Below are 23,540 nucleotides of genomic sequence, written 5' to 3'. Positions count from 1 at the left end.
GACAAACAGCCAATCTGACATGAAGCCTTTAATAACATCCTTTAATTTCAAATCACAGATAGAACTGTATAGTCTGTCTGTCCCTTTAGTTGGAAAACCAATATCCAACTTTTCAAAGTCGGGGCTGTGCTCTATTGATCACAGTACTGTATGTATATTTGGGAGTGTTCCATCTCCCCCGGTTCTGTCTGAGTTGGATATGGCATGTGATCATCTCATGTGTCCTCGTCAGAGTTAATAGTTTCCATGTGGTTCACATTACAGTCCTAGTTTCTGAATGGTGTACAGACTCCCAGCTTGTACATGGTTGAAGTGCTCTATAATCTTTCCAGTTTTCACTGTAAACAACCCAGTCAGAAATTGAATGTTATGTTACGATAGATTTCCAAAGGAGCCACCTGTTACAAGAGAAAGACAAGGAGAGAAAATAGGAACTGTTAGAATTACATTCAAATGTTATCTGTAATTTACACACACACACACACACACACACACACACACACACACACACACACACACACACACACACACACCTCTGCTAAGGAGCTGCAGGTTTCGTCCCTCCTCTTGCATATGCAGTTGAAGCACCTGCTGTAGGAGCTCCTGCCTCAGTGTCTCTTGCACCAAGCCCATCCTCTCCAGCTTCTCTCCATTCAGACGCAACAGAGCACGGCCTGACAGGGAACAGAGAGAGGAGGCTGTCATTAAGTGATTCAACTGTCACTACTCGTACACACCCACACCGACTGTATTGTGTATTTTACTAGCATTTTCTGATGATGAATTATGGTTTTTCTGCTAGTGCACTTGTATCCACCCACACCTGCTGTATTCCAATCTCATTGCATGATTATTAATGAATAGTGCACTTGCTAGTGCACCTGTACCCTTTGATACCTGTATTGGGTAAAGAGTATTACAAGCATAGTTATTCAACTAACTCTACTCTGCCAGCCATCCACTCTTACTGTATTTTAGCCTCCTTCTATGATTGTAAATTAGGATTTCGGGTTAGTGCACTTGTATCTACTCAAACCAACTGTATTTTACTCTGATTCTGTAATTATGAATGGTGTTCTTTGTGCCTGTAATACACGTGTCCTAGTTGATACCTGTGATGGCGTGATGAGAGAAGGCCTCTACGTAGGTCAGGTAGTTGTGAGGACAGTGTTTCTTCAACCACCTGCAGACATCCTGCTGAGTCCATAACACCACAGGCTGGATCAGACTAGGCTGGGTGGGGCTGGTGTGATAGATTCCATAGGAGTCGCCTGAACGGCGCTGAAATACACCCAAGCACACACACTGAATATTTTATTTCTGCAATGTCATATTTCCTTTCTGGCCCTCTACTGCTTCCATTATCTCTCAGACCCCTCCCCTCCCATTTAAGTGATGTGTTTTAACCTTGAGTGCCTCAAGGGATGACAACCTCACCACGCCAGTTAGACTAGCACATCCTTCATCCATCAAAACATCTGTTCAAACACCCAGGGGTCTTTCTTTCTTCTGGTCACCAAGGACCACTTTCATGATCTTAGCCACACAGATATAATGCATGACAATGCAGTTGCCAGGAATATAGTGATGGGAGTGACATTCCTTCAGTGGTGGACAAAGTACCCAATTGTCAAGTAAAGATACCTTAATAGAAAATGACTCAAGTAAAAGTCACCCATAAAATACTACTTGAGTATCAAAAGTATCAAAATATATTTCAAATTACTTATATAAAGCAAACCAGATGGCACAATTATCTTGTTTTTAAAATGTATCGATAGCCAGGGGCACACTCCAACACTCAGACATAATTTACAAACAAAGCATTTGTGTTTAGTGAGTCCGACAGATCAGAGGTGGTAGGGATGACCAGGGTTGTTCTCTTGATAAGTGTTTAAATTGAGCATTTTCCTGTCCTGCTAAGCATTCAAAATGTAATAAGTACTTTGGGTGTCAGGGAAATGTTTGGAGTAAAAAAGTACATTATTTTCTTTAGGAATGTCGTGAAGTAAAAGTAAAAGTTTTCAAAAATATAAATTGTAAAGTACAGATACCCCAAAAAACGACATAAGTAGAAGTTTAATGTATTTTAACTTAAGTACTTTACACCACTGCCATCCTTTACTGAACTCATGTTCATACCACTTTAGCTTATCTCTGCAACCACAGCATTTCTGGCAAAGTCATGCAAAAGCTAATAAGCCTTGGTTATTGTACACACACACACACACACACACACACACACACACACACACACACACACACACACACACACACACACACACACACACACACACACACACACACACACACACACACACACACACACACACACACACACACACACACACACACACACACACACACACCAAGCAGCAGTGGGTGTCAAGGTTCAAGTTTCACATTTCACATTTTATTAGTCATATGTATGGGATACATATGGTAAACATCATCTAACAAAATGCTTACTGCAGGTTCCTTCTCGACAATGCAACAATAAGAAATAATACAAGATAAGAATACAAACAAAGTAAACGGCTCAGTATAAACATTTTAGCATCAGTATAATACAGGAAGGCACAATTTATAGTCCAATATTTACATGTGTTTCGGGGAAGAGGAGATTGGGGGCAATGTGTTTAAATTAAGCAGCTTAATAAGAGTCTGGTAGCATCAGTTGTGATGTGTGTGTAGCATGAATATACACTACTTGGCTAAAAATATGTGGACAACCTTTCAAATGAGTGGATTCGGCTATTTCAGCCAAACCCTTTGCTGACAGGTGTACAAAATCGAGGACACTGCCATACAATCTCCATAGTCAAACATTGACAGTAGAATTGCCCGTATTGAAGGGCTCAGTGTCTTTCAACGTGTCACCGTCATAGGATGCCACCTTTTCAACAAGTCAGTTTGTCAAATTTCTGCCCTGCTAGAGTTGCCTCGGTCAAGTGTAAGTGCTGTTATTTTGAAGTGGAAATGTCTAGGAGCAACAACGGCTCAGCCGCAAAGTGGTAGGACACACAAGCTCACAGAACGAGACCGCTGAGTGCTGAAGCGCGTAGCGTGTAAAAACTGGAGCAGTGGACTCTGGAGCAGTGGAAAAGCATTCTCTAGAGGGATGAATCATGCTTCACCATCTGGCAGTCCGACGGATTAATGTGGGTTTGGCAGCTGCCAGGAGAACGCTACCTGCCCGAATGCATCGTGCCAGCTGTAAAGTTTGGTGGAGGAGGAATAATTGTCTGGGGCTGTTTTTCATGGTTTGGGCTAGGCCCCTTAGTTCCAGTGAAGGGAACTCTTAACAATGCAGCATACAATTACATTCTAGACGATTCTATGCTTCCAACTTTGTGGCAACAGTTTAAGGAAGGCCCTTTCCTGGTTCAGCATGACAATGCCCCTGTGCACAAAGCGAGGTCTATATAGAAATGGTTTGTCAAGATTGGTGTGGAAGAACTAGCATCACTACTCTGGATGATTCTGACTTCTGACAACTATAAATACCTGTGTCTAACTAGACTGTAAACTCTCCTTCCAGGCTCACATTAAGCATCTCCAATCCAAAATTAAATCTCGAATCGGCTTCCTATTTCACAACAAAGCCTCCTTCACTCATGCTGCCAAACATACCCTCGTAAAACTGACTATCCTACCGATCCTTGGCGTCAGCGATGTCATTTACAAAATAGCCTCCAACGCTCTACTCAGCAAATTGGATGCAGTCTATCACAGTGCCATCCGTTCTGTCACCAAAGCCCCATATACTACCTGTATGCTCTCGTTGGCTGGTCCTCGCTACATATTCGTTGCCAAACACACTGGCTTCAGGTAATCTATAAGTCCTTGCTAGGTAAAGCTCTGCCTTATATCAGCTCACTGGTCACCATAGCAACACACTGTAGCATGCGCTCCAGTAGGTATATTTCACTGGTCATCCCCACTGGATTTAGGTGGCGGCCGGGAGTCCGCTCCTTTGGGGGGGGGGGGGGGGGGGGGGTACTGTCACGCCCTGGCCTTAGTATTCTGTGTTTTCGTTATTATTTTGGTTAGGCCAGCGTGTGACATGGATGGGGATTTATGTGGTTTGTTTTGTCTGGGGTTGTTTGTAGTTATGAGATTGTGGTTAGAGTAGTACTCTAGGTAAGTCTATGGTTGCCTAGAGTGGTTCTCAATCAGAGGCAGGTGTTTATCGTTGTCTCTGATTGGGAACCATATTTAGGCAGCCATATTCTTTAGGTCGCTTGTTTCTGTCTTTGTGGCACCAGATAGGACTGTTTCGGTTTTTTCACGTTTCTTGTTTTGTAGATTGTTGTATTTTCATCTTTATTAAAGATGTACAAAACTAACCACGCTGCATTTTGGTCCGCCTCTCCTTCGATGGAAGAAAACCTTTACACCAACACCTCCTTTGGCCGCCTTTCCTTCCAGTTCTCTGCTGCCAATGACTGGAACAAATTGCAAAAATCCCTGAAGTTGGAGACTTCTCTCCCTCACAAACTTTAAGCCTCAGCTGTCAGAGTAGCTTACCGATCGCTTCAGCTGTACACAGCCCATCTGTAAATAGCCCATCCAACCACCTACCTCATCCCCATATTTGTTTTTGTTTTTCTGCTCTTTTGCACGCCAGTATTTCAACTTGCACATCCTCATCTGCACATCTATCACTTCAGTGTAAATTGCTAAATTGTAATTACTTTGCCACTATTGGCCTATTTATTGCCTTACCTCCTTACTTGATTTGCACACACTGTATACAGATTTTTCTATTGTGTTATCGACTGTATGTTTGTTTATCCCATGTGTTGTTTTTGTCGAACTGCTTTGCTTTATCTTGGCCAGGTCGCAGTTGTAAATGAGAACTTGTTCTCAGCTGGCATACCTGGTTAAATAAAGGTGAAATATATTTTTAAATGCTCTCGTGGCTAAATGGAAGTCCCCGCAGCAATGTTCCAACATCTAGTGAAGAGCCTTCATAGAAGAAGGCAGAAAAGGGGGGACCAACTCCATATTAATGCCCATGATTTTGGAATGAGATGTTCGACGGGCAACTTTTGGTCTCGTAGTGTACTGTGTGTGTACTGTATGTGTGTGCATGAGCAGCTGGTCAGTCCAGTTCAAGTGTTCAGCAGTCTGATGACTTGTTGATATACATTGTCTCTGAGACTGTTGGTATCAGACCTCTTGTTCCGATACCGCCTGCCCGACAGTAATGTTATTGCTCTCACATTAGCATATATACACACTAAACCCATCACTAATGAAGCATATCATATAAAAGGTCCCCCTGCAGATCAAATGCATACATTCATCTGAAACTATAAGATCAGGGAACATAGTTCTGTGAGCAATGAGCATCAGCATCAAACCAGAGTGCATGTGGGTCAGTCTTATCCCAATACCAAATTCCTTCACTTGGAATCTCTGCAGGATATGGGTGACTAATCAAATGAAGCCTTTGATCATTCATTCAATTTAAAAATCAATGAATGCAGTGTTCTCTCCTTTTCTGCTCTGCTCTTCTTCTCCAGCAGCCCCACTTAAAGTTCAAAAGGTTTGAACTCAACATACTAGTGCTACACCCCTTGGCCTGAATTTGGCCAGCAACAAACAACAACAAATAAGCTCTTTTCCTGCATTTTTCATCACAGACATTCATGACACAAGATTATGTAACGCATTGCATTGATCGTGAAAGACATAAAGCATGAAGCATATGCATGCATGGAAGGGGAAGGGAAGTATCTCTGTCATCAACCCAAATTTGTAGGGTACTCGGAAACCGCAATGTATAGCAGAGATTCCTTCATTCATTGGTAAAAAAAAAAACAGTCACATTGAAATTGCAATAACATGATTTAAAGTCAATTTAAAAAACACAAAAGGTTCACTGCGCTGTAATACCACGTAAAGGGAATACCATAATATATCAGATAGGGTGCTAGTGGGTAACTAGCCCCCCCTAAGAACATGTCTAATTTTTGACACAAAAGAGCAACGTCTGGAAAAAAATTGATATGTGGAAGATCATGCTTAGGCGAATAAACTATAAAGGTTAAAAAATGGCTACAGTTGACACTTTTTCAGTTATTTCATGAAATGTTGTTTTCAAAAAAGTTTTTTTTTTTAAATACCGGGTGTAACTGCCCCCCCGGTAGAAGAGTATGGCATAGGGTTTCACAGAAGTGTGTTAAAATCCAGTTAATGAGTTTTATTTAGAAAGTCTTTAGTACGTAATACTTCAAGTCTAGTTGCGTTACTTTAATGATTTCAATGAAATATGGGGGGGAAATGGTTTTACACATGTCACCATTACTAACTGCACTATGAGGAGATTTGATGTGAAGTCCCTCTTTTTAACTCACCTGCACATTCATTTTCTTTGTTCTTTCTTTGTTGTTCATTTTCTATACAATCCATTATGTACAATTGCACTAAATATGATTTGAATAATACAAGAATTTAAATCCTTACAGTCTTTATAATGACATTCAGGAGCAAAAGGTTTCCCCCCCCCCTAAAAAAACATATATATTTGGAATATAAAATTGGAATGGAATATAAATAATAACATTAAATAACATTGGAATATAACATTTAATAACAATAACTGAACTAATTAACTCAGTGTAACATTGATGTGGCAACTCTCTTATGCTTTGCTATTGCACGATTCTAATTTGTACCTGTAGGTCACAAATAAAGCTATCCCCAGTAAAACTCACGAGCCCACCTCCTGCACTGCTCACACCTAATCCAGTCCCCACCTGTGACTGAAAACAAGGGGAGAGATGCCCCATGGGCTAGTTACCCCCTATTACCCTAGCATTAATTGAACCAAGCACCGGGAACCGAGAACCAGGACCCCCGCTCCAACTAGTAGAGCTATGGCCCAGTTCACACAAAATTGCTAGACATGCTTTGTTATAAAACGTATCGGCCAGAGCACATACTGTAAGGTTCACCACAGCCATTAGATGTCATACAGTATATTGCACATTTTAGCTCTCAGTCCACCGACAAAGGCTGGTGTTTCTGTACATAGGAAGGACAGCAGTTCTTTTTAAAGTCATTATAAAAGGCTGGACAGTCTGAGTGCCCCATAGCCCTCTGGATAAACAGCATCTTCCATTCTCCACGAACAAAGTGCTACTCGTGTTGGAACAATGGATAAAGTCCATTGCATTTGTCATATAATATTTTTATATTTTGTCTTTGTGAAGAGAGAAGCTTTTGTGTTGGTAAATTACACAGGGCCAGAGAGAAGCGTACATACACGTCAATTAATGATTGAAAAAGACTGATCTGAGAGGAATAATAACCCATGAAGCTCTTTCCTTTTTCTAAATGTACATGTGCATCTAGAATAGGCCTATCAATTAGAGATGTAGTGGATGACTAGAAACAGATACAGTATAAAAAGGCAGCCATTAGCATCATGGCCGTAAAGCCCTACAGAAATGGGGTCACTTTTCACATCTGATCTGTGATTATGATCTGATATGCAGAAATAGAGATCTAAAATAGTTGAGGTACTCCACCTGATATTTCTCTGTCCCAGGCTGTTGGAGCAGCTTCACTGTCCGGCCCCCTGCTGTTTTCTGACCCCGCCCATCATGCCAAGTCAGGTTCCCTCCTGTCCGTCGACTCAGGTGGTTGAAGTCCTCCGGCAGCGCTCTGTATTCCACAGCAGGCCGGCAGAAACTGAAACTGGAGGCCGCTACAAGAGTAAAAGAGACACATACAGTTTTGATTTGAGCAATAGGATTTGACTATAACAGTGGCAGTAAAGTCACAGGCTTGTGGTGCTTGAAATTCTCTCACTGACTATGCTGTAATTTTCACTAGAAATGCCATGTGAAATCTGGAAAAATATATGCCAAAGAATTGTAAAACCCTGGGTGCCTTCTCATTGACAGATGGTCTCAACCATCATTACTAGGTGTTTTTCCAGACAGACCAAGCAGGTGTTATAATGGCTGAGCCATTAAACTGAGTCATTATGAGCTGATGTTCAAAGGAACTTCAACTTTTACCCAGATAGCTCCCAGGCATTTCTGGCAACTCCACATGACTACTGCATATAAATCAGTCGCTCATCATTATGTTTAGTTACTGGCAGACACACACCCTATCCCATTCTACAGGCAGGAAGTGTCTTTTCAGTATCATAATGAAGGGAAAAGGTGCTAGCTAGAGTAAACACACCATTACTGCAGCATAACCTGGCAACCAGCCACAGGTCATTACTAATTAATGTGCCAGATTGGGTTGATTTTCTGTCTGTGTTGGAAGTGATGTTTTGAGTAGTGTGTGTGTGATGTTCATTCAAATGTTTCTTTTCTAATTGACACAGGTTAAGTTTAAATGAGGACAGAACAAGAGACAGTAGAGGAGAGCATGAGAGGAGAGGAGATGAAAGGGTATATTTTGGTCCTTTTGCTTGTGCCCCTCCTCTGCATCATCCAGTATCCCCCTTATTCCAGACCCCCAACAGAGCCAAGGCTCGCAAAGGCAGCTCGTTATCAAGCCAAGCCATATGAATGCCACTGGTGGAGAACATTTCATAATGGACATAACCCTTCGATATCAACCCTCTAGTCTAGGTCTTCAGCATGGGGCATGGGTGTATGTTGCTTCATGCCACTTAGAAAAGTAACTTCAATAAAAATACACTAGAAGTGTTTGAAAACATCGAATCTGAGATGTACCCAATCTTCAGTGAACAACTGGTTCCTTCATTTCAAAATAGGCGTTAAATTGTAAGGAATGGGTTATATGGCCAGTGGTCACTGTAAGCAAATGGACCCTAATCCGTCACCCTTAATCGCTATCAATTTCAGCACCACGCCGTCCGGACAGCGGTTTCTGTTTGTGCTGCATAAAAATTCCACCTAAATTCTGAAATCTAAAGCCAAAAATAAGCAGGGGAAGTGGTCATGCAAATTCAGCAAAACTAATGCTACACTGCGCACTTGTTTAGCTTAATCTGGCTTTACCGACAATAGAAAGTATATCACAAGAGAAGATAGGGGATGATTCGTCTATTGAGATGTCCGCATGCACGACTATTGGATCTCAATTACCGTCCACAGCCATGCCGTTTCACCTTTCCCTGCGACAGCACTAGTAAAAGTATCCAACAGGTAATCCTCGGTTTGTGGACTCCTCTCCGTTCCGCCACAGTCTACACTGACAGTATGGTCTAACAATTTACCGCCACTCAGGTGCCACTGCCGGTAGACAACTCTACATCTCGTGAGTTCATCGGTTATATCCAGGGTTGAATGGAGTAATTAACTCATGCAGCATTCAAATAGGCTGCCAAATGTCAAAATTGACACTGGAAGCGTTTCACTAAGTAAAAAAATAAACACAGATACGCTCTAGCGCAACCTCTTATCGGATGGTGCAGCTAATAGTGTCCTGTTCTGGGTGAAGTTATGAGTCTCTTTCGGTGCGGAATGTCCCAATGATGTTGGCTGACTGATTCTGTCAGTGCGGAGCTACTGCATGTATGTGTGGTTCATCTCGTCATGAGAATCAGTCGCGCGGCTTTTTCTCAAGAGCCAGCATGAGCGGTCTCAAAGTGCTGCCCAGAGCCCTGTAATTAGCGCAGCCAGTGGAGAGACTTTGAACACCGGCTGATGAAAAGCCAGCGCAAGACTCACACGCTAGAGGCAAAATAGAATAGAGAACATGCAGCATAAGAGATCCTCCTGCCTTTATTTACCAAAGAAAAGGAGCCAGAGCTCTGGTGCTCCTGGGGACCACCATTTCATCCATGGTGGAGCCTCAGAGCAAAGATAGCCAAGGGGAAACCCAAGGCTTTAGGCAGTGGCCCTTACTGTAAATAAGAAGTCAAAAGGTCAAATAAGGGGTGCTTATATTTGTCCTGATTCACACATGTACAAGTGTGTGGTGAAATAGTAATGTGTTTTCAGCATATCCCACTTCCCCTAAAACACCCTTGGAGAGTGGGGTCATGGCATGGGATCAGTTTTACAGTTTGACAGATCATCAGGCTGCTAACTGTCAACAGAGTTGACATGTTACACCAGTGAAAAACCATGTGGCTTTTAGTGAACTACGTCTGTTCTACCCATTCTACTTCTATATAATTTATGGTTGGATACGACCATTACTAATGGTTGTGGTTGGATATTTAAAAATAAATAACATATTTAACCTTTACTGAACTAGGCAAGTCAGTTAAGAACAAATTCTTATTTACAATAACGGCCTACCCCGGCCAAACCCTAACCGCTGGGCCAATTGTGTGCCGCCCTATGGGACTCCCAATCACGGCCAGTTGTGATACAGCCTGGAATTGAACCAAGGTCTGTAGTGACGCCTCTAGCACTGAGATGCAGTGCCTTAGACCGCTGCGCCACTCGGGAGCCCATTGATGGTAAATCCAAGAACACCTACTGGACCAATCAGCCCCACAAACCACACGTGGGACATACTAACCCAGTGACAACAAACAGCTTTAGGTCTAAGTACCAGGGCATGGGCACGTGACTTCTCGGGGTATAGGCCTATCATTGTTGCTATGACAACATGATATCTATGAAGCAGCAGATACTTTAGGGGGGCACATAGGGACTAATGTATTAGCATGGGCACATTTGGCCTGGTAAGAGGCCTAAAATATGAAAGGGAACTGGAGGGAACATCAAAGAGCCTGGGATATTAACAGTAGGTTAAGGCTGGTCTGCAGAGGACCAGCCTTTTGTTTCATGGTGTATCAATGGATAATGATTCATTCTCCAACAGTTTCAAATGCAAATGATTAAAGACATGGTCCACTAACAACCCATTTGGCCTAGAGGCTCAGCACACAAAAATAATGGACAAACTTTTTCTCTCTGAAGGAAAAATAATACTTTGGCACATTGTTATTATATATTTTTGATTAACTTGTATTTATTCAGGGGAACCAAACTGAGACCATTGTCTCATTTACAATGGTGCCCTGAGGACCAAAATTACATAAATACAACAACAAAAATATAACAAAACTACAAGACAGCTATAAATAAATTACATCAGGTTATTACAACAAGTTATAAAATAATACATTGAAACAATTTCACACTTTAGTGAACTCATTTAACAACAGTTTTAAACTGCACTATTGGCACCAGGGAATTCAGGTGTAATTTGTTTTGTTTTAAGGTATTCAATAACTGTGGTGCATTTAAACTAAAGGCGGATTTACCAAACATTGTGGAGACAAGCAGGATTATCAAGCGTCTCTAAATGGTTTCACTACACCAGGGGCAGAGCCTCAAACATTGTTCTCATCTATGGAAAGGTCAAACACCCATTGCTACAGACCCAGCAGGTTCTGCTATGAAATGGAACTTTCATGACAGTCTCTTGTTCCCATTGACTAGCAATAATAGTAGTAGGACTGAGTGAGAGGTGTTCTGTAAGTGCAGGTAGGTATTGCCTATCTTCAGATGTGGACACAGAGCCATGAGGCCTGATTAACACAAACACACCGAACTTCTCACATGGGTGTGGGTGTGCCACAAGCTATTGCTTCCCCATGTGGCCATTAAATGAGGTTTGCTCTTATCAACATTTGTCCTACATCAATATTATCTCATAATGAATGAATACCAAGATAATGTGATTAATAACCCAGACATAGTATATGTGCAAAACACAGCTCTGTCATACATAGACAAGAATACTGAACACAAACATTTTCCCTTTTAAAGCATGATAGTGGTACTTAGTGGTGGTAGCGGCAGAGGAAACATAGGCCTACACAAATGAAAGTGGTCACTCAAACAAACAACTGAAAAAGAGAGCTGCAGATAATTCCCGAACCTGGAGTAATCTCTCTGCACTAAAATACAATCTCATTAGTGTACAATTGATGGGGTTTTTCCTGCATGTAAAATGATTAAGGTTATGTTGTTGTTGTCAGTAACATACTTTTTATGATGTAATATGATGGATGATTCCAAGTTAAACACTGTCACACTCTTCTTCAGACACAATAACCTTGGTGAAACATAGAACACATAAACCTCACTTTAAAGAGTTTACAAGCAGGCTCAGAATGTAGACGTCTGGTGTCAATGGTAAACAGTCAGAAAGAGAAAGAGAGCAGGGTAATTAAACAAATGTGGGCACGCACACGCACACACACACACACACACACACTCCATTCTATCTAGTCACTGGCGACTCCACACAGAAAAGTGTGTGGCAGGTAAATTAGACCTCTCCCTTTTCATGATGATAGGTATGTGAACATTCTAAATCTGAAGTGAGCGTTACGATGGGGAGGTGAGCAGAGACGTCGAGCCTGGAACAGCTGTTACATTGTGATGTCATTCGGTACCCTTTCCGGTGGAGTGGCCTGCTCTACTAGAATAAAGGTGTGCTTGTGTTGCATGACTAGTCCAGGACCAAACCTAGCTCCTGTGTTTTGGAGTATGTCAGGTCCTGCCTATGGAACAATGAGGACTTGTTTACAGAACAAATGATGGAGTAGCTTGGAGCTAAGGGATTGGAAACACACTTATACATCTAATATGTGTGCGCACACACGCACACGCACACGCACACACACACACACACACACACACAGTGCTATTATTGTGCATCAGCAGGTGACAGGGAGTTCCCAGGTAAAGGAGGTGGGACCAGGCACAAACAGGAGACAGGAGGCTAACAAGGTCCAGCTAATAAATCATTCCTGGGTTAGAAACAGTCCACAGCAATATGTTACCATGGTTTTCTATAAATACACAAATGAATGGTATGCTTTTAACCTAAATAACCACAAAGTAAGCCCAGGGGCTTGACTCCTGGGTAAGACCAATGACTGCAGGATTTAGGGGACTCAGGTTATTGAGAAGGTATATGTACATTGCTTGTAGGACTACATTGTGTATGTGTAACTGATTGACGCACACACACACTACATGTTTATGTATTTAAATATATGCCAATCGTAAAGTCTTTTGTCTGTAATGTATTTTTCATTAAATGTCGTATCCCAGGAAGACTAGTCTCCATTGGCGTCGGCTGATGGGGATCCTAATAAATCACATCTACATCTAAATCATTCCACCTGTGATATACCCACTAACTAGCCACCTCACTGGGCACTGATGCACTGAACAAACACAGATGCTGTGGTTGAGTGTTGAGTATGTGGGTTCTCTGGGGGAGGAGGTAAAGAGGGGTGGGTGTGTTTCAACCCAGGCTATTTGTTTGTCTTTGTTCCTGGTTGGTCCTGTTGGTTTGCCATTAGGTCTGGGTGGGGTGTGGGTGTGAGAGTGGGGTGAGAGACCAGCTGTGTAGCAGTAGCCATGTTTCATAGATGTGTTCAGTGCTGGGTAGAGTAGAGTGGTGGGTAGAATATACTGTATCTATGAAGCCTATGAAATGGCCAGAGCAGGGGAAATGCCAACTGCCATGCTTCATTTCCATCATTAGCTGTTTATTTTGTTTTGCAAATGTGCTGTGTTGATCGGAACAGAAAAAGTGCTTACTGGTTATTACGTAAGGGTGACAGGGTGTTCTGAAGTCCCCTTAGCAGTAGCCTAAAATTCAAAGGCATAACCCACGACATAACCCTGACCATAGAGATACATTCAATTACGTGTTGCATTTAATTCCTTCACCCTGGCTGTCTCTTCAACTGACCTTTTACTCACTGAGATAATCATACTATTAGACATGGGTCATTATGGCTAAGATCAAGTAACTCATAGAAGATCCATAACATTACAGATTCCAAAAAATAGATATCGCCTCAGTGCCCTGTTATTAGTTATAACCTGAGACAGTAGCTGTGTATGTTGGGTAAAGGATCGGCGACTGTTTGTCCGACCCTGTTAATCTAGAGGTGTATTATATCATAATGCATGACGAAGTAGCAGCAGCCACAGTAATGGTGGTGACCTATTCATGGTGGCACTGTTATATGGTATTAATGAGCATTTACACATATGGGGGACTCAGGCCTCTCCCTCCAGTCGCACACTTGTGTTACTTTCAGGAGGGCAATGTGGGAGGGGGATATGCAAATAATGCCAGAGGGTGCTCCCTATTAGGGTCCAACAGCAGCCCTTTTAGCTCACAGTGGACTGTTGTCACCCCAACAGAGACTCATAGCCACAGACTGCACCAGGACCACATTAATAGACTGGCTCTTGACTTGGCTTTTCCTAAGTGCTGAAGAACTCTCTCTCTGTGACAACCTTTTTTCCATGTCTTCTTCTCATGTATGGAATCGGGTTACTAAGAATGAAGTATTTTCTTTACAATTGAATGTTTTCTAGTTCTGTGAGGTATTTTTTGTGAGATGCTGGCATCTCAACTATACATCCTTTATACATTTGTCTGATGCCATTGAAAAATCAAGTTGTACCAGACCTTTTAGGCAGACCTACTTTTTCTTTAAAAGCTATACTGCCATTGTTTCTGACTTCAGGCAGCAGTTTTTTCATTAGATTTTTTCGTCTACCTTTCCTTGAGTGGGAGCAACGATGCACATTGCAGTGGCATTACCTCCCATCCTCCTCCTGTCAGCCATTCTGTCTCTGGCTGATGCCAAGTTCTACAGACCCTCCCAGTACATCCTCTACAAGGCTGGGCCCAATCCTCATCCCTATGTCCATGGGAAGCCCACCAGCAGGCTCAAGTGAGTACTCGTTCTGAACATAAACTGGGCTGTTCCCTCTGGGGAGGTGGCGCTGGACATTAGCTTCGCTTTTGATGCTCAGTTAAAGCTGGTTAACTTACTGTGTAGCAGTCAGTTTGTTTTTGTTTTCATTGTAATATCTAAGCCAGTGGGAAATGCAAGAGGGTTTTTAGGTTTAGAAAAAGGTGCAAGTTTAAGAATCTTATCTAAAGTGTGTGATCTAATTCTCTCATTATTTTCTCTCTGACAGAAACCACTGTGCCTACGTTGTTGAGAAGACTGTTTCATTCACCATGCAGGATGGGGTAGCTCCTTATGTCAAAGCTCAGTACAACAAGTGTGCCTGGGGTCAGAAGTGTCCAACCCTCATGTGAGTTCATCTTCATAATTGATACTACATTATATAACTATTACAGATTGTATCATAAATAGGCCTATGGCCTCCACAATTACTACTGTTATTGCCACATCTACATCGAGGACTACTGCTGTAAAACTGCTGTAAAAACAACCCAAATTATTAGTTCTGCTGCTCTTGCCATATGAAAAGGGTATGAAAATAGGGCTGTAACTTCTCCTCTCACCGTTCACAGGTGTCAGCTTTGTAGTTGCTTGTGCTTATGTTGTTTCTTTCATTAACCCTCAGATATCATGTGATGTACAAGCCTGTCTATAAAGTTGCCCATAAGACTCTCACTGAGCTGGAATGGCGCTGCTGTCCAGGATACTCTGGCTACGGCTGCATGGAGGGACCCCCAGCCTACCAACCCCTAATTAAGGCGATGCCTCCATTCAAGGGCCCACCATTCAAACGCCCACCCATTAAAGGAAACCCCTGGAGTCAGAGCAAGGGCCATCCTCCCATGAAATCGTACCCAATGCTTACCAAGGGCCCTCCCATGAAGGGACCTCCTCCTATGAAGTCATACCCAGTGAAAGCAAAAGGCCCTCCTCCCAGCAATGTCAAGTCCTACCTTAAACGTCCCTTTGGGCCTCCTCTGACCCACCCCTCCTACCGAGGGTCATCTTCCAAGCCTTACACCTTTGGGCCACAGCACCTCCACCAACCAAACCGCCATGAGGGGCCAGACTATCACCAGCCTGAACTAGACCAGCAGGGGCAAGACTACCACCAGCCTGAACTAGACCACCAGGGGTCAGATTATCACCATCCTGAACTAGACCACCAGGGGCAAGACCCCCACCAGCCTGAACTAGACCACCAGGGGTCAGATTATCACCATCCTGAACCAGACCACCAGGGGTCAGACCACCCCCAGCCTGAGCCAGACCACCAGGGATCAGACCACCACCAGCCTGAACCAGACCACCAGGGGTCAGACCATCACCAGCCTGAACTAGACCACCAGGGGTCAGACCACCACCAGCCTGAACCAGACCACCAGGGTTCAGACCACCACCAGCCTGAACCAGACAACCAGGGGTCAGACCACCACCAGCCTGAACTAGACCACCAGGGGCCAAACCACCAACAGCCTGAACCAGACCACCACTGGTCAGACCACCTCGAGCAGGATCATCACCAGCCTGAATCAGACCAGGAGGGGCCATACCACCAGGAGCCAGACAACCACGAGCCGGACCATCACCAGTCTGAACCAGACCACCAGGGGCCAGACCACCATGAGCCAGACCATCACCAGCCTGAACCATATCTGGAGCCAAACAATCACCAGCAGCCTGGACCAGATCATCCTGATCACCCAGACCTCACTGATCATCCTTTTCACTCAGAGTTGGAGCCTGTCACTGATGAAACAGCTCCCCCTGCTGGCAGCCAAGAAATGGATGGTGAGACTGGGAGTGTTATTCCAATGCATATTCTGTACTGCAACACAACATACATATTACATTCAATATTAATACGATTCTAACATTGTGTCCTCTACTGCTGGCTTTAAAGTTAATATCTATATGTATCTAGAGTGCTTAACTGTCCTGAAATTCCATTGATTTTGGCAACATTCTTCAAAGACTTAACATCCTTAAAATGAACATTTATTCTTATATTACATTTTCTCTCACTCTCTCCCTGTACTCTTATGAGTATGATTGTGTCTGTAACATTCTTTTCCCCTCTGTAGGCCAGCCTCGGGACACAGTGGATAGTGAGTCTACTGAGCGTCTGGACCGGATGGAGGAGGACGTGCGGAGGCTGTCCCAGGGTCTGGAGACGCTTAAGGGGACGGTGAACGGACTCGAGGATGGCCTGCGCGCCTCACTATGGGAGGACGCCAACAGGATGTTCTCCGCCCTGCTGTCTGCAGCACCAAGCCCTGTTCCCGCCCCCGCTCTGTCCTCTTCCCCCCACTCCACTGTAGGCTTTGCAGACATCCCTGGAGGAGACCCCGATGCAGAGGGGCTGGATGTGGGCCAGGCTTTCCCAGGGTTGAGCGAGCTGACAGGGAGGGTTGAGGGGCTCCGGACTGAGCTACAGGCCAAGGCTGCTGAGCTGGAGGAGCTGAGAGGCAGTGTGATCAGGCATGACGGAACCCTCAAGAAGATGTCAGGTGGTGCAGATAGCTTGACAAGGGCCGAAGCGAGAGACACCCAGAAGGCAATGGAGGATCTGGTGGATGCCAAGCTTGGCGGGGCCCGGACGGAGATCCTGGGGGAGTTTGAGAAGTGTATCGAGAGTGCAGAGAGCCGCTGTGGGGAGAGGGCCAGGGAGGTGAGTCGACAGTGCCACAGGGAGCAGCAGGAGAGACAGGATCTAATGGAGCTGGCCCTGGAGGTCAGCGCCACTGGGCTTAGGAAGGAGCTTGGATACCTGCAGACTCAGATCCAGGGACATGACCTGAGAGAGGGCTGCTGTGGTAGAGTCACTGGCCTAGGTGAGAGGGTGCATCTGCTGGAACAGTTGGTGGCAGGCCTCAACCAGTCCCAGGGGCACCTGGGAGTGGAGCTGGGTGGTCACAAGGCCCATGTAGAGGCAATGCTGGAGGGGAGACTGGAGGACGTGGAGGCCAAGCTCAACCTGACTGAATGTGGAAAGGTCAGGGGTGGGAGCACTAGCAGCAGTGGTAGTGGTGGGATCCAGGGCAGTAGCTCAGAGGGAGAGGTCGGGGCAGGCAGCCTGGAGGCCCGTCTGGAGGGGAAGCTGAAGGCTCTGGAGGGTCGTCTGCTGACAGCGTTGGGGGATCTGGAGAATGCTACAGCCCCTGCCTTGCTGGAGGGCCATGTCGTGCCCACACTGGAGACAGAGGTGGAGTCCCTCAGTAGGAGGCTAGAGGTGGACGTGGACAGAGTGCAGAAACAGCTGAGCGGCCTGGAACTACTCTGCACATCCTCCTCTCTGCCCATTCTCCAGAGAGACGAAGCCACATCAAACACTCACAGGGTGGAGGAGGATAAGACAGGAGGAGGAGAGGAGAATGGTCTCCTGGACATGGAGAATAACCGTCTGAACAGCCTTAATGTCACCCTGCAGAGCCTCCTGACCAGACTGTCCCAGAGGGAAGACCACCAGGAGGGAGAGGAGGGGAGCTCAGTCCAGGGTGAAATCATGCTTCTCAAGTTCAATGCCCGTTCCATGAACCTCACCCTGAAGGGCCTGAAGGACTCTGTAGGGTTGGTGGTCCAGGATGTGGGGCGCGCCAACACCACCTGGCAGGAGCGGGAAGAGCGCCTGACCCAGCAGGTGAAGGGTGTGGTCCAGCTTTTGGGGCGCCAGGCCTCCATGTTGGGGGTGGGTGAGAAGAAGCTGACCCGGATGAAGGGAGAGCTCCAGGAACTGAGGAGGCGGCTGGCCGGGGAGGTGCAGGGCTGCCGCTCCACTGCGCTTGGAGTCCAAAAGGAGGTGGTGGAGGTGGGGGGCCGCGTGGCCAGCGTGGAGGGCCAGTGTAAGGGCTTCAGTCACCTGGCCAAGGATCTGGAGAGGATCAGGGCGGAGTTGGAGAGGCAGTCAGATGGATACCTGTCCCAGGTCAACGGTAACCTCACTAATCACGCTCACCAGCTGTCTGAGCTGAGACAGGAACTCAGGAACTGCACGTGGAATGCAGAGCCCACCCAGCAGAGCCTGTACCTCCTAGAGCCAGAACAGATAAGAGAAGACCAGTAACCTGTCATGAAATCTATTACTGTAAGAGGGAGGCCAGAGTTCTGTACTGAGTGATAATGGACAATTATCTTGAGCCCCAAATGGCTGGTGGGTGAGCTGGAGACGATAGAAACAAACAGGCAATGTTTCAACCCACTGGCGTGCCACAGATTATTTTTTATAAAATGTTGTTTAGCAAAATGTTTTATATTGACACTTTTATATAGATTTTTTTTTTACTGTTGTTTAGTAGGCATATGAGTTTACAGGTATCCAAGATACTACGTTTTATTTTGTATGATTATTGTCTTTTGTATTTTACATTTTGTATAAAACATTACAAGTTCTTTATGATCTGCATTCCTCTTGCTGTTAAAGTGTTGTCTGTATAATAAAGAGGCGTTATGTCACTGTTGCTAGTCTGAAATGTATATAAGAATAAGTAATAATTTGACAACAGTAAATACAAAGATGTCAGTGAGTGAACACAATAGCAAAAGCATGACATATTAGGCCACATCTACAGCCACCAGAGGGCAACAGAGAGGCATTCGATTCCTCTGTCACCACACATTGAGAATAATCTGTGAGCAGAATCAAGTATGGACAAATCAGTCTGTCTGGTGTATTACACATATTGGCAAAGCCCGTTGACACTGAACGGTCACTTGCACCTTCAATCTCATCCATATGTGGAATGTAAAATACAAGATTCTTATACACTGAATGTATTATTCAATCAAAATATTGAATTAAACCACCAGTGCCCCCTCATAAACATGTGGTGTATATCTCCTCTGAATGTATATAATGTATGTGAAATGAGACTAAAAGCATCATCAGGGTGAGGACTAGACATACACTAGAGACTGTTGACTATCTGCCAGACATCCTGTCTCCCACTAATTCACTCATTCTGTTCTCCAAGCACATCTCTGATCGGTCCATTATGATGGCTCATAGGTGACCTTCCTACTAACGCCCACCTATCAGTCCCTGTTCCCCATTGGACATCCCACCAAATGCCTGATTTGTGTGAAATGAACTGCTGTTGTGTTAAAGGGTTTTGGATACAGAGGTGGAGAATGGTGGTGCATTGTAATTGATCGATGCCTGAGAGAGAGAGAGAGAGAGAGAGAGAGAGAGAGAGAGAGAGAGAGAGAGAGAGAGAGAGAGAGAGAGAGAGAGAGAGAGAGAGAGAGAGAGAGAGAGAGAGAGAGAGAGAGAGAGAGAGAGAGAGAGAGAGAGAGAGAGAGAGAGAGAGAGAGAGAGAGAGAGAGAGAGAGAGAGAGAGAGAGAGAGAGAGAGAGAGAGAGAGAGAGAGAGAGAGAGAGAGAGAGAGAGGAGAGAAAAAAAAGACAGAGATAGGAAATGTAGGAGGCTAGACTGGGTGCTGAAGGATAGAGTCATCTGCATGCACGCAACAGCACTATGGTTAGTTGTACCCAGAGGGGTCCTGCCGCACGTTATCACCTTCAGACCATTCTCTTAGGCACCCGCTCCTCTCTCTCCCCCGCATAACTGTCCTTTTCTCTCTCACTACTTAATTCATCCATTTTCTCTCTCACCCCTTGTCCCTCTGTCTGTCCCTCCCTCTCCCACTTTCTCCCCTTTCTCTCTATCTTTCTCTCTCTCTCCGTCTACCCTCTATGCACTGATCAGGTCTGTTTCAACCCGGATAGTTGGACTGTAAATTATCACTAATCTGTTGGATTAGGCCCTCAGACAGAGTCCTTCCTACAGTTCACTGTCTCTATTTTAGGCTCCTAACGCCCTGTGCTGTGGCAAACACACAGCCATTATGTTCATCAATTAACAGGAGGCGATGCCGGCATAAAGACAGAGGACATAGAGGAGTCACATCTGACTGTGGAGCAATGATTTCAAGGACCTGAACCGCTTCACCTGGTAGCCTCTGAGCCAGACAGCTAATGAGTAAATACATAATTGGCTACATAAAAATAGTGGTAAACTGTGAAGGGTCATAAATGTCAGATCAGATCAGGAACAAAGCCTTAAATCTTTTTTAAATGAACTTTGTTGGTTGTTTCGCAAACCCTAACACCTTCTCTGATAGCATACATGGACCTATGCTGCATTCATGACAAATCAAAGTTCAAATTAATGCGAGATATTTGCCTAGAGCTTCCTTTTGAAAGAGGCTATACGGACCTGCATGAGGGCCAGATTGAGTGAGAGTCAAGACTAATGGATTCAGTTTAGTCATTCGTCCTGATGGCTATGCTGGAAACAACAGCAGTATGGCGCTAGTTACAACTTATAAACGTGATGTTTTTTCAGATGGGAAAAAACTTGTAGTATTGGTCACCATCTGGAATCTGAATGACCAGTGTAACGGTGTTGTATCGAGATGCTTCCCACTTGGTAGAGAACGGAATTGAGCGTTCCTCAGCTACCCACTGGGCAACACCTGTTCCCCCCGGTCAGCTGTATCACATGTCGCTGGCGGTAGCTGAAGTCACCAATTTGTTCCATCCCACTTCAATATATTTTGAGTAGGATAGCAGCCTAAAATAACCATTTGTAATATTGGTAGTAGTAACCATTTGGATGTCACTGTGATAAAGTCTACTGCTGCTCAATGGGGAGAGTTTGCACTGCAACACAACTACGGGGGCACAGTGTGTCATTTGATCCCGATGCCCGCTTGCTGAGCACTGCTGTCATGTAGGAATATCAGGTCATGGTGACAGCTAAAGGACATTTGTTGATTTTGTAGTCCAATAAAAACGGAATGATTCTGAACACTCCCAAGACCCAACTTTGGCAGACACGTTTTACTTTCTCAATAACATTTCTAGTCACAAGCATAAACTAGCTAGCTGGGGAGCGTTAAGACAACTGACTGAACCAAATCCGTTTGTTGAGTTTCGCTGCGTAACATATGTCATCAACTTTGGGCACCAGGCGTGTCCGTATAGCCTCTCCCCTTCCTATTGGTTGGGAAACTCAGATAGCATATTTCTATAATGACTTTCCAAGTCGGAAATAGTCTAGCTTCCTAGTTCCCACATGTCATGAATGCAGCACAACTAGTCCCCACATTGACACCACACAGATATTCAAAATCGCAAGGTTGTTATTTTATTCATTCACAGTAAGCCTGTGGGAATGTCAGGGAGCCAGTTTGTAGATGTGGAAGCTATTCATGATGAGTATTAAAGTTTGCCATATTAAATTCCCTCCCTAGCTTGATATAACAGATATTTAATTTACCAACACCCACTTCCTCCTTTTCATCAGCAGCACACAAAAACAAATTCATCCCATAATCCTATTTCTCGTAATCAAATCACAATCGCATTTCTCCTCGGGGCAAACAACGCAGCATTCGATATCTCATTAAAGAGGCTTAGCAACAAGAAATTCCCTTTCCATCAAAAATTCATTCTGGCATAACGTTATTATGTCTTGTGAACATGATTGTCAGAAGATGAAGAGAAGGAAGCCGCATGACAGAAAATCAACTTCTTTAGAGATAAAGGCTGACTGAGTGAGGCACCATCTCTAAACACACATCTCCTCTTGGCTGTGGCAAGGTTGTGATGTGATGCCACTAACAGTGCTCTTATGACAACATGACCTTACTGCTTCCTCATCCTTCCTCACACATCATGTAGCATTTTGTGAAAAGTAAAGTAGGGGGTTGAATGCGTCCATCAAATCAAATCAAATTGTTAAATCAAATCAAATTGTATTTGTCACATGCGCCGAATACAACAGTGAAATGCTTACTTAATCAACAACGCAGTTTAAAGAAAAAATTATTAAGAAAATATTTACTAAATAAACTAAAGTAAAAAATAAAATAAAAAGTAACACAAAATAACTAGAATGAGGCTATATACAGGGGGTACCAGTACAGAGTACAGGTCAATCAATGTAATTTGTACACGAAGGTCCATATGAATAAGCCCATGATTCTGAGCCTTTAAACTCTGATGAGACAGAGACTGTTTGGCTGTGTGGCTATTGGGCTTGGCCCACAAACATTCCGATAAATGGTGGGAAGATGATTCAAGAAAAACATGGATTAGAGAAGGGGAAATGACTGAACCAACAACAGCTACAGAACAGAACTGCTCCCCTCCTTGAGTATATGAAGGACATGATGGGGGAGAAACACATCTCTGGGCTGAGCTCTTTATCTGGGCTCATCACAGTATACTATCACTCTCTCTCTCTACCACTTCAACTTTTTCCCCTCTGTCTCTCTCTTGCTGTGATCTTGACAGGCAGCTTCTATGCTCTTTCCTCCCTTAGATTACATAGAAGAGCTGGCTTGTACTCCGCTAGAACATTGGTGCACAGGTTGCAATCCTGCTGTTGTTCATTTAACTTAACACTTGATTTACCAATAAATGTCACTACTGGTCAGAGAGTGTAGTGCGCTCATTAGCCTTCCCGGGTCTAAATTACCGGGTCTAAATTACCGGGTCTAAATCATTAAATAACTGTGAAAGAAAAAAGACAACAAAAAGGAGCAGAAGCCTCATTTTGAGATCATCGGGACTCACTGCTGTTCTGTGCTGTTTGGCCTCTGTAATCAAGCCTGGGACCAGCACGGAACCCAAAATAAACACACACGACAAAGGGGAAACAGAATCTGCCCCCTATGAGTCAAACATCCAGGGTGAAGAGGACAGGGCAGTTTTCAGTCAGTGCTCAGCTCAACCTGACATCCTCCTCACCTCACAGAAATGAAGAAAAAAAGAAAGAAAAAGGAAAGAAAAAAGCATTTGGATTATTAAGAAGCTGGACATTTACATGCTTCCTCAG

The 23,540-nt window shown here is 44.3% G+C and overlaps 2 protein-coding genes across 4 annotated transcripts; one reads left to right on the top strand and one right to left on the bottom strand.

Annotated features, from left to right (window-relative positions):
* Positions 1 to 10: 10 nt before the first annotated feature.
* On the bottom strand, positions 11 to 9,649 carry LOC110532502 (sterile alpha motif domain-containing protein 10-like). Its single transcript, XM_021616463.3, has 5 exons — positions 9,087 to 9,649; positions 7,542 to 7,720; positions 1,113 to 1,281; positions 534 to 674; positions 11 to 398 (listed from the first exon to the last, which is right to left on the bottom strand). Exons 1-5 carry the CDS (start codon positions 9,097 to 9,099, stop codon positions 373 to 375), a joined length of 528 nt encoding a protein of 175 aa, XP_021472138.1. The 5' UTR covers positions 9,100 to 9,649; the 3' UTR covers positions 11 to 372.
* A 4,873-nt stretch (positions 9,650 to 14,522) lies between these two features.
* On the top strand, positions 14,523 to 19,024 carry LOC110531222 (EMILIN-3-like). Of its 3 annotated transcripts, none has more exons than XM_090185632.1 (5): positions 14,523 to 14,677; positions 14,928 to 15,047; positions 15,324 to 15,751; positions 15,824 to 16,489; positions 16,783 to 19,024. In XM_090185632.1, the coding sequence occupies exons 1-5, from the start codon at positions 14,523 to 14,525 to the stop codon at positions 18,759 to 18,761; spliced, it is 3,348 nt and encodes a 1,115-aa protein (XP_090041758.1). In that variant the 3' UTR covers positions 18,762 to 19,024. The 3 variants fall into 3 exon arrangements, with proteins under 3 accessions (XP_090041758.1, XP_090041759.1, XP_036844415.2); XM_090185633.1 differs by having other exon boundaries at positions 15,324 to 15,768; positions 16,249 to 16,489; XM_036988520.2 differs by having other exon boundaries at positions 15,324 to 16,489.
* The last annotated feature ends 4,516 nt before the right edge of the window (positions 19,025 to 23,540 follow it).

Source organism: Oncorhynchus mykiss, chromosome 9, assembly GCF_057628025.1.
Source record: "Oncorhynchus mykiss isolate SJ-2025 chromosome 9, ASM5762802v1, whole genome shotgun sequence".
Classification (NCBI taxonomy): domain Eukaryota; kingdom Metazoa; phylum Chordata; class Actinopteri; order Salmoniformes; family Salmonidae; genus Oncorhynchus; species Oncorhynchus mykiss.
This window is presented reverse-complemented; position numbering and strand designations above follow the sequence as displayed.

Excerpts from the sequence above, each read along its gene's own strand:
- LOC110532502 (XM_021616463.3), bottom strand. Across the intron at positions 675-1,112 it reads CTCTCATCACGCCATCACAG|GCCGTGCTCTGTTGCGTCTG; the intron begins GTATCAACTAGG and ends GTTCCCTGTCAG. Across the intron at positions 399-533 it reads CCTGCAGCTCCTTAGCAGAG|GTGGCTCCTTTGGAAATCTA; the intron begins GTGTGTGTGTGT and ends CTCTTGTAACAG.
- LOC110531222 (XM_036988520.2), top strand. The coding sequence starts at position 14,523 with ATGCACATTGCAGTGGCATTACCTCCCATCCTCCTCCTGTCAGCCATT. Across the intron at positions 14,678-14,927 it reads AAGCCCACCAGCAGGCTCAA|AAACCACTGTGCCTACGTTG; the intron begins GTGAGTACTCGT and ends TCTCTCTGACAG. Across the intron at positions 15,048-15,323 it reads CAGAAGTGTCCAACCCTCAT|ATATCATGTGATGTACAAGC; the intron begins GTGAGTTCATCT and ends ATTAACCCTCAG.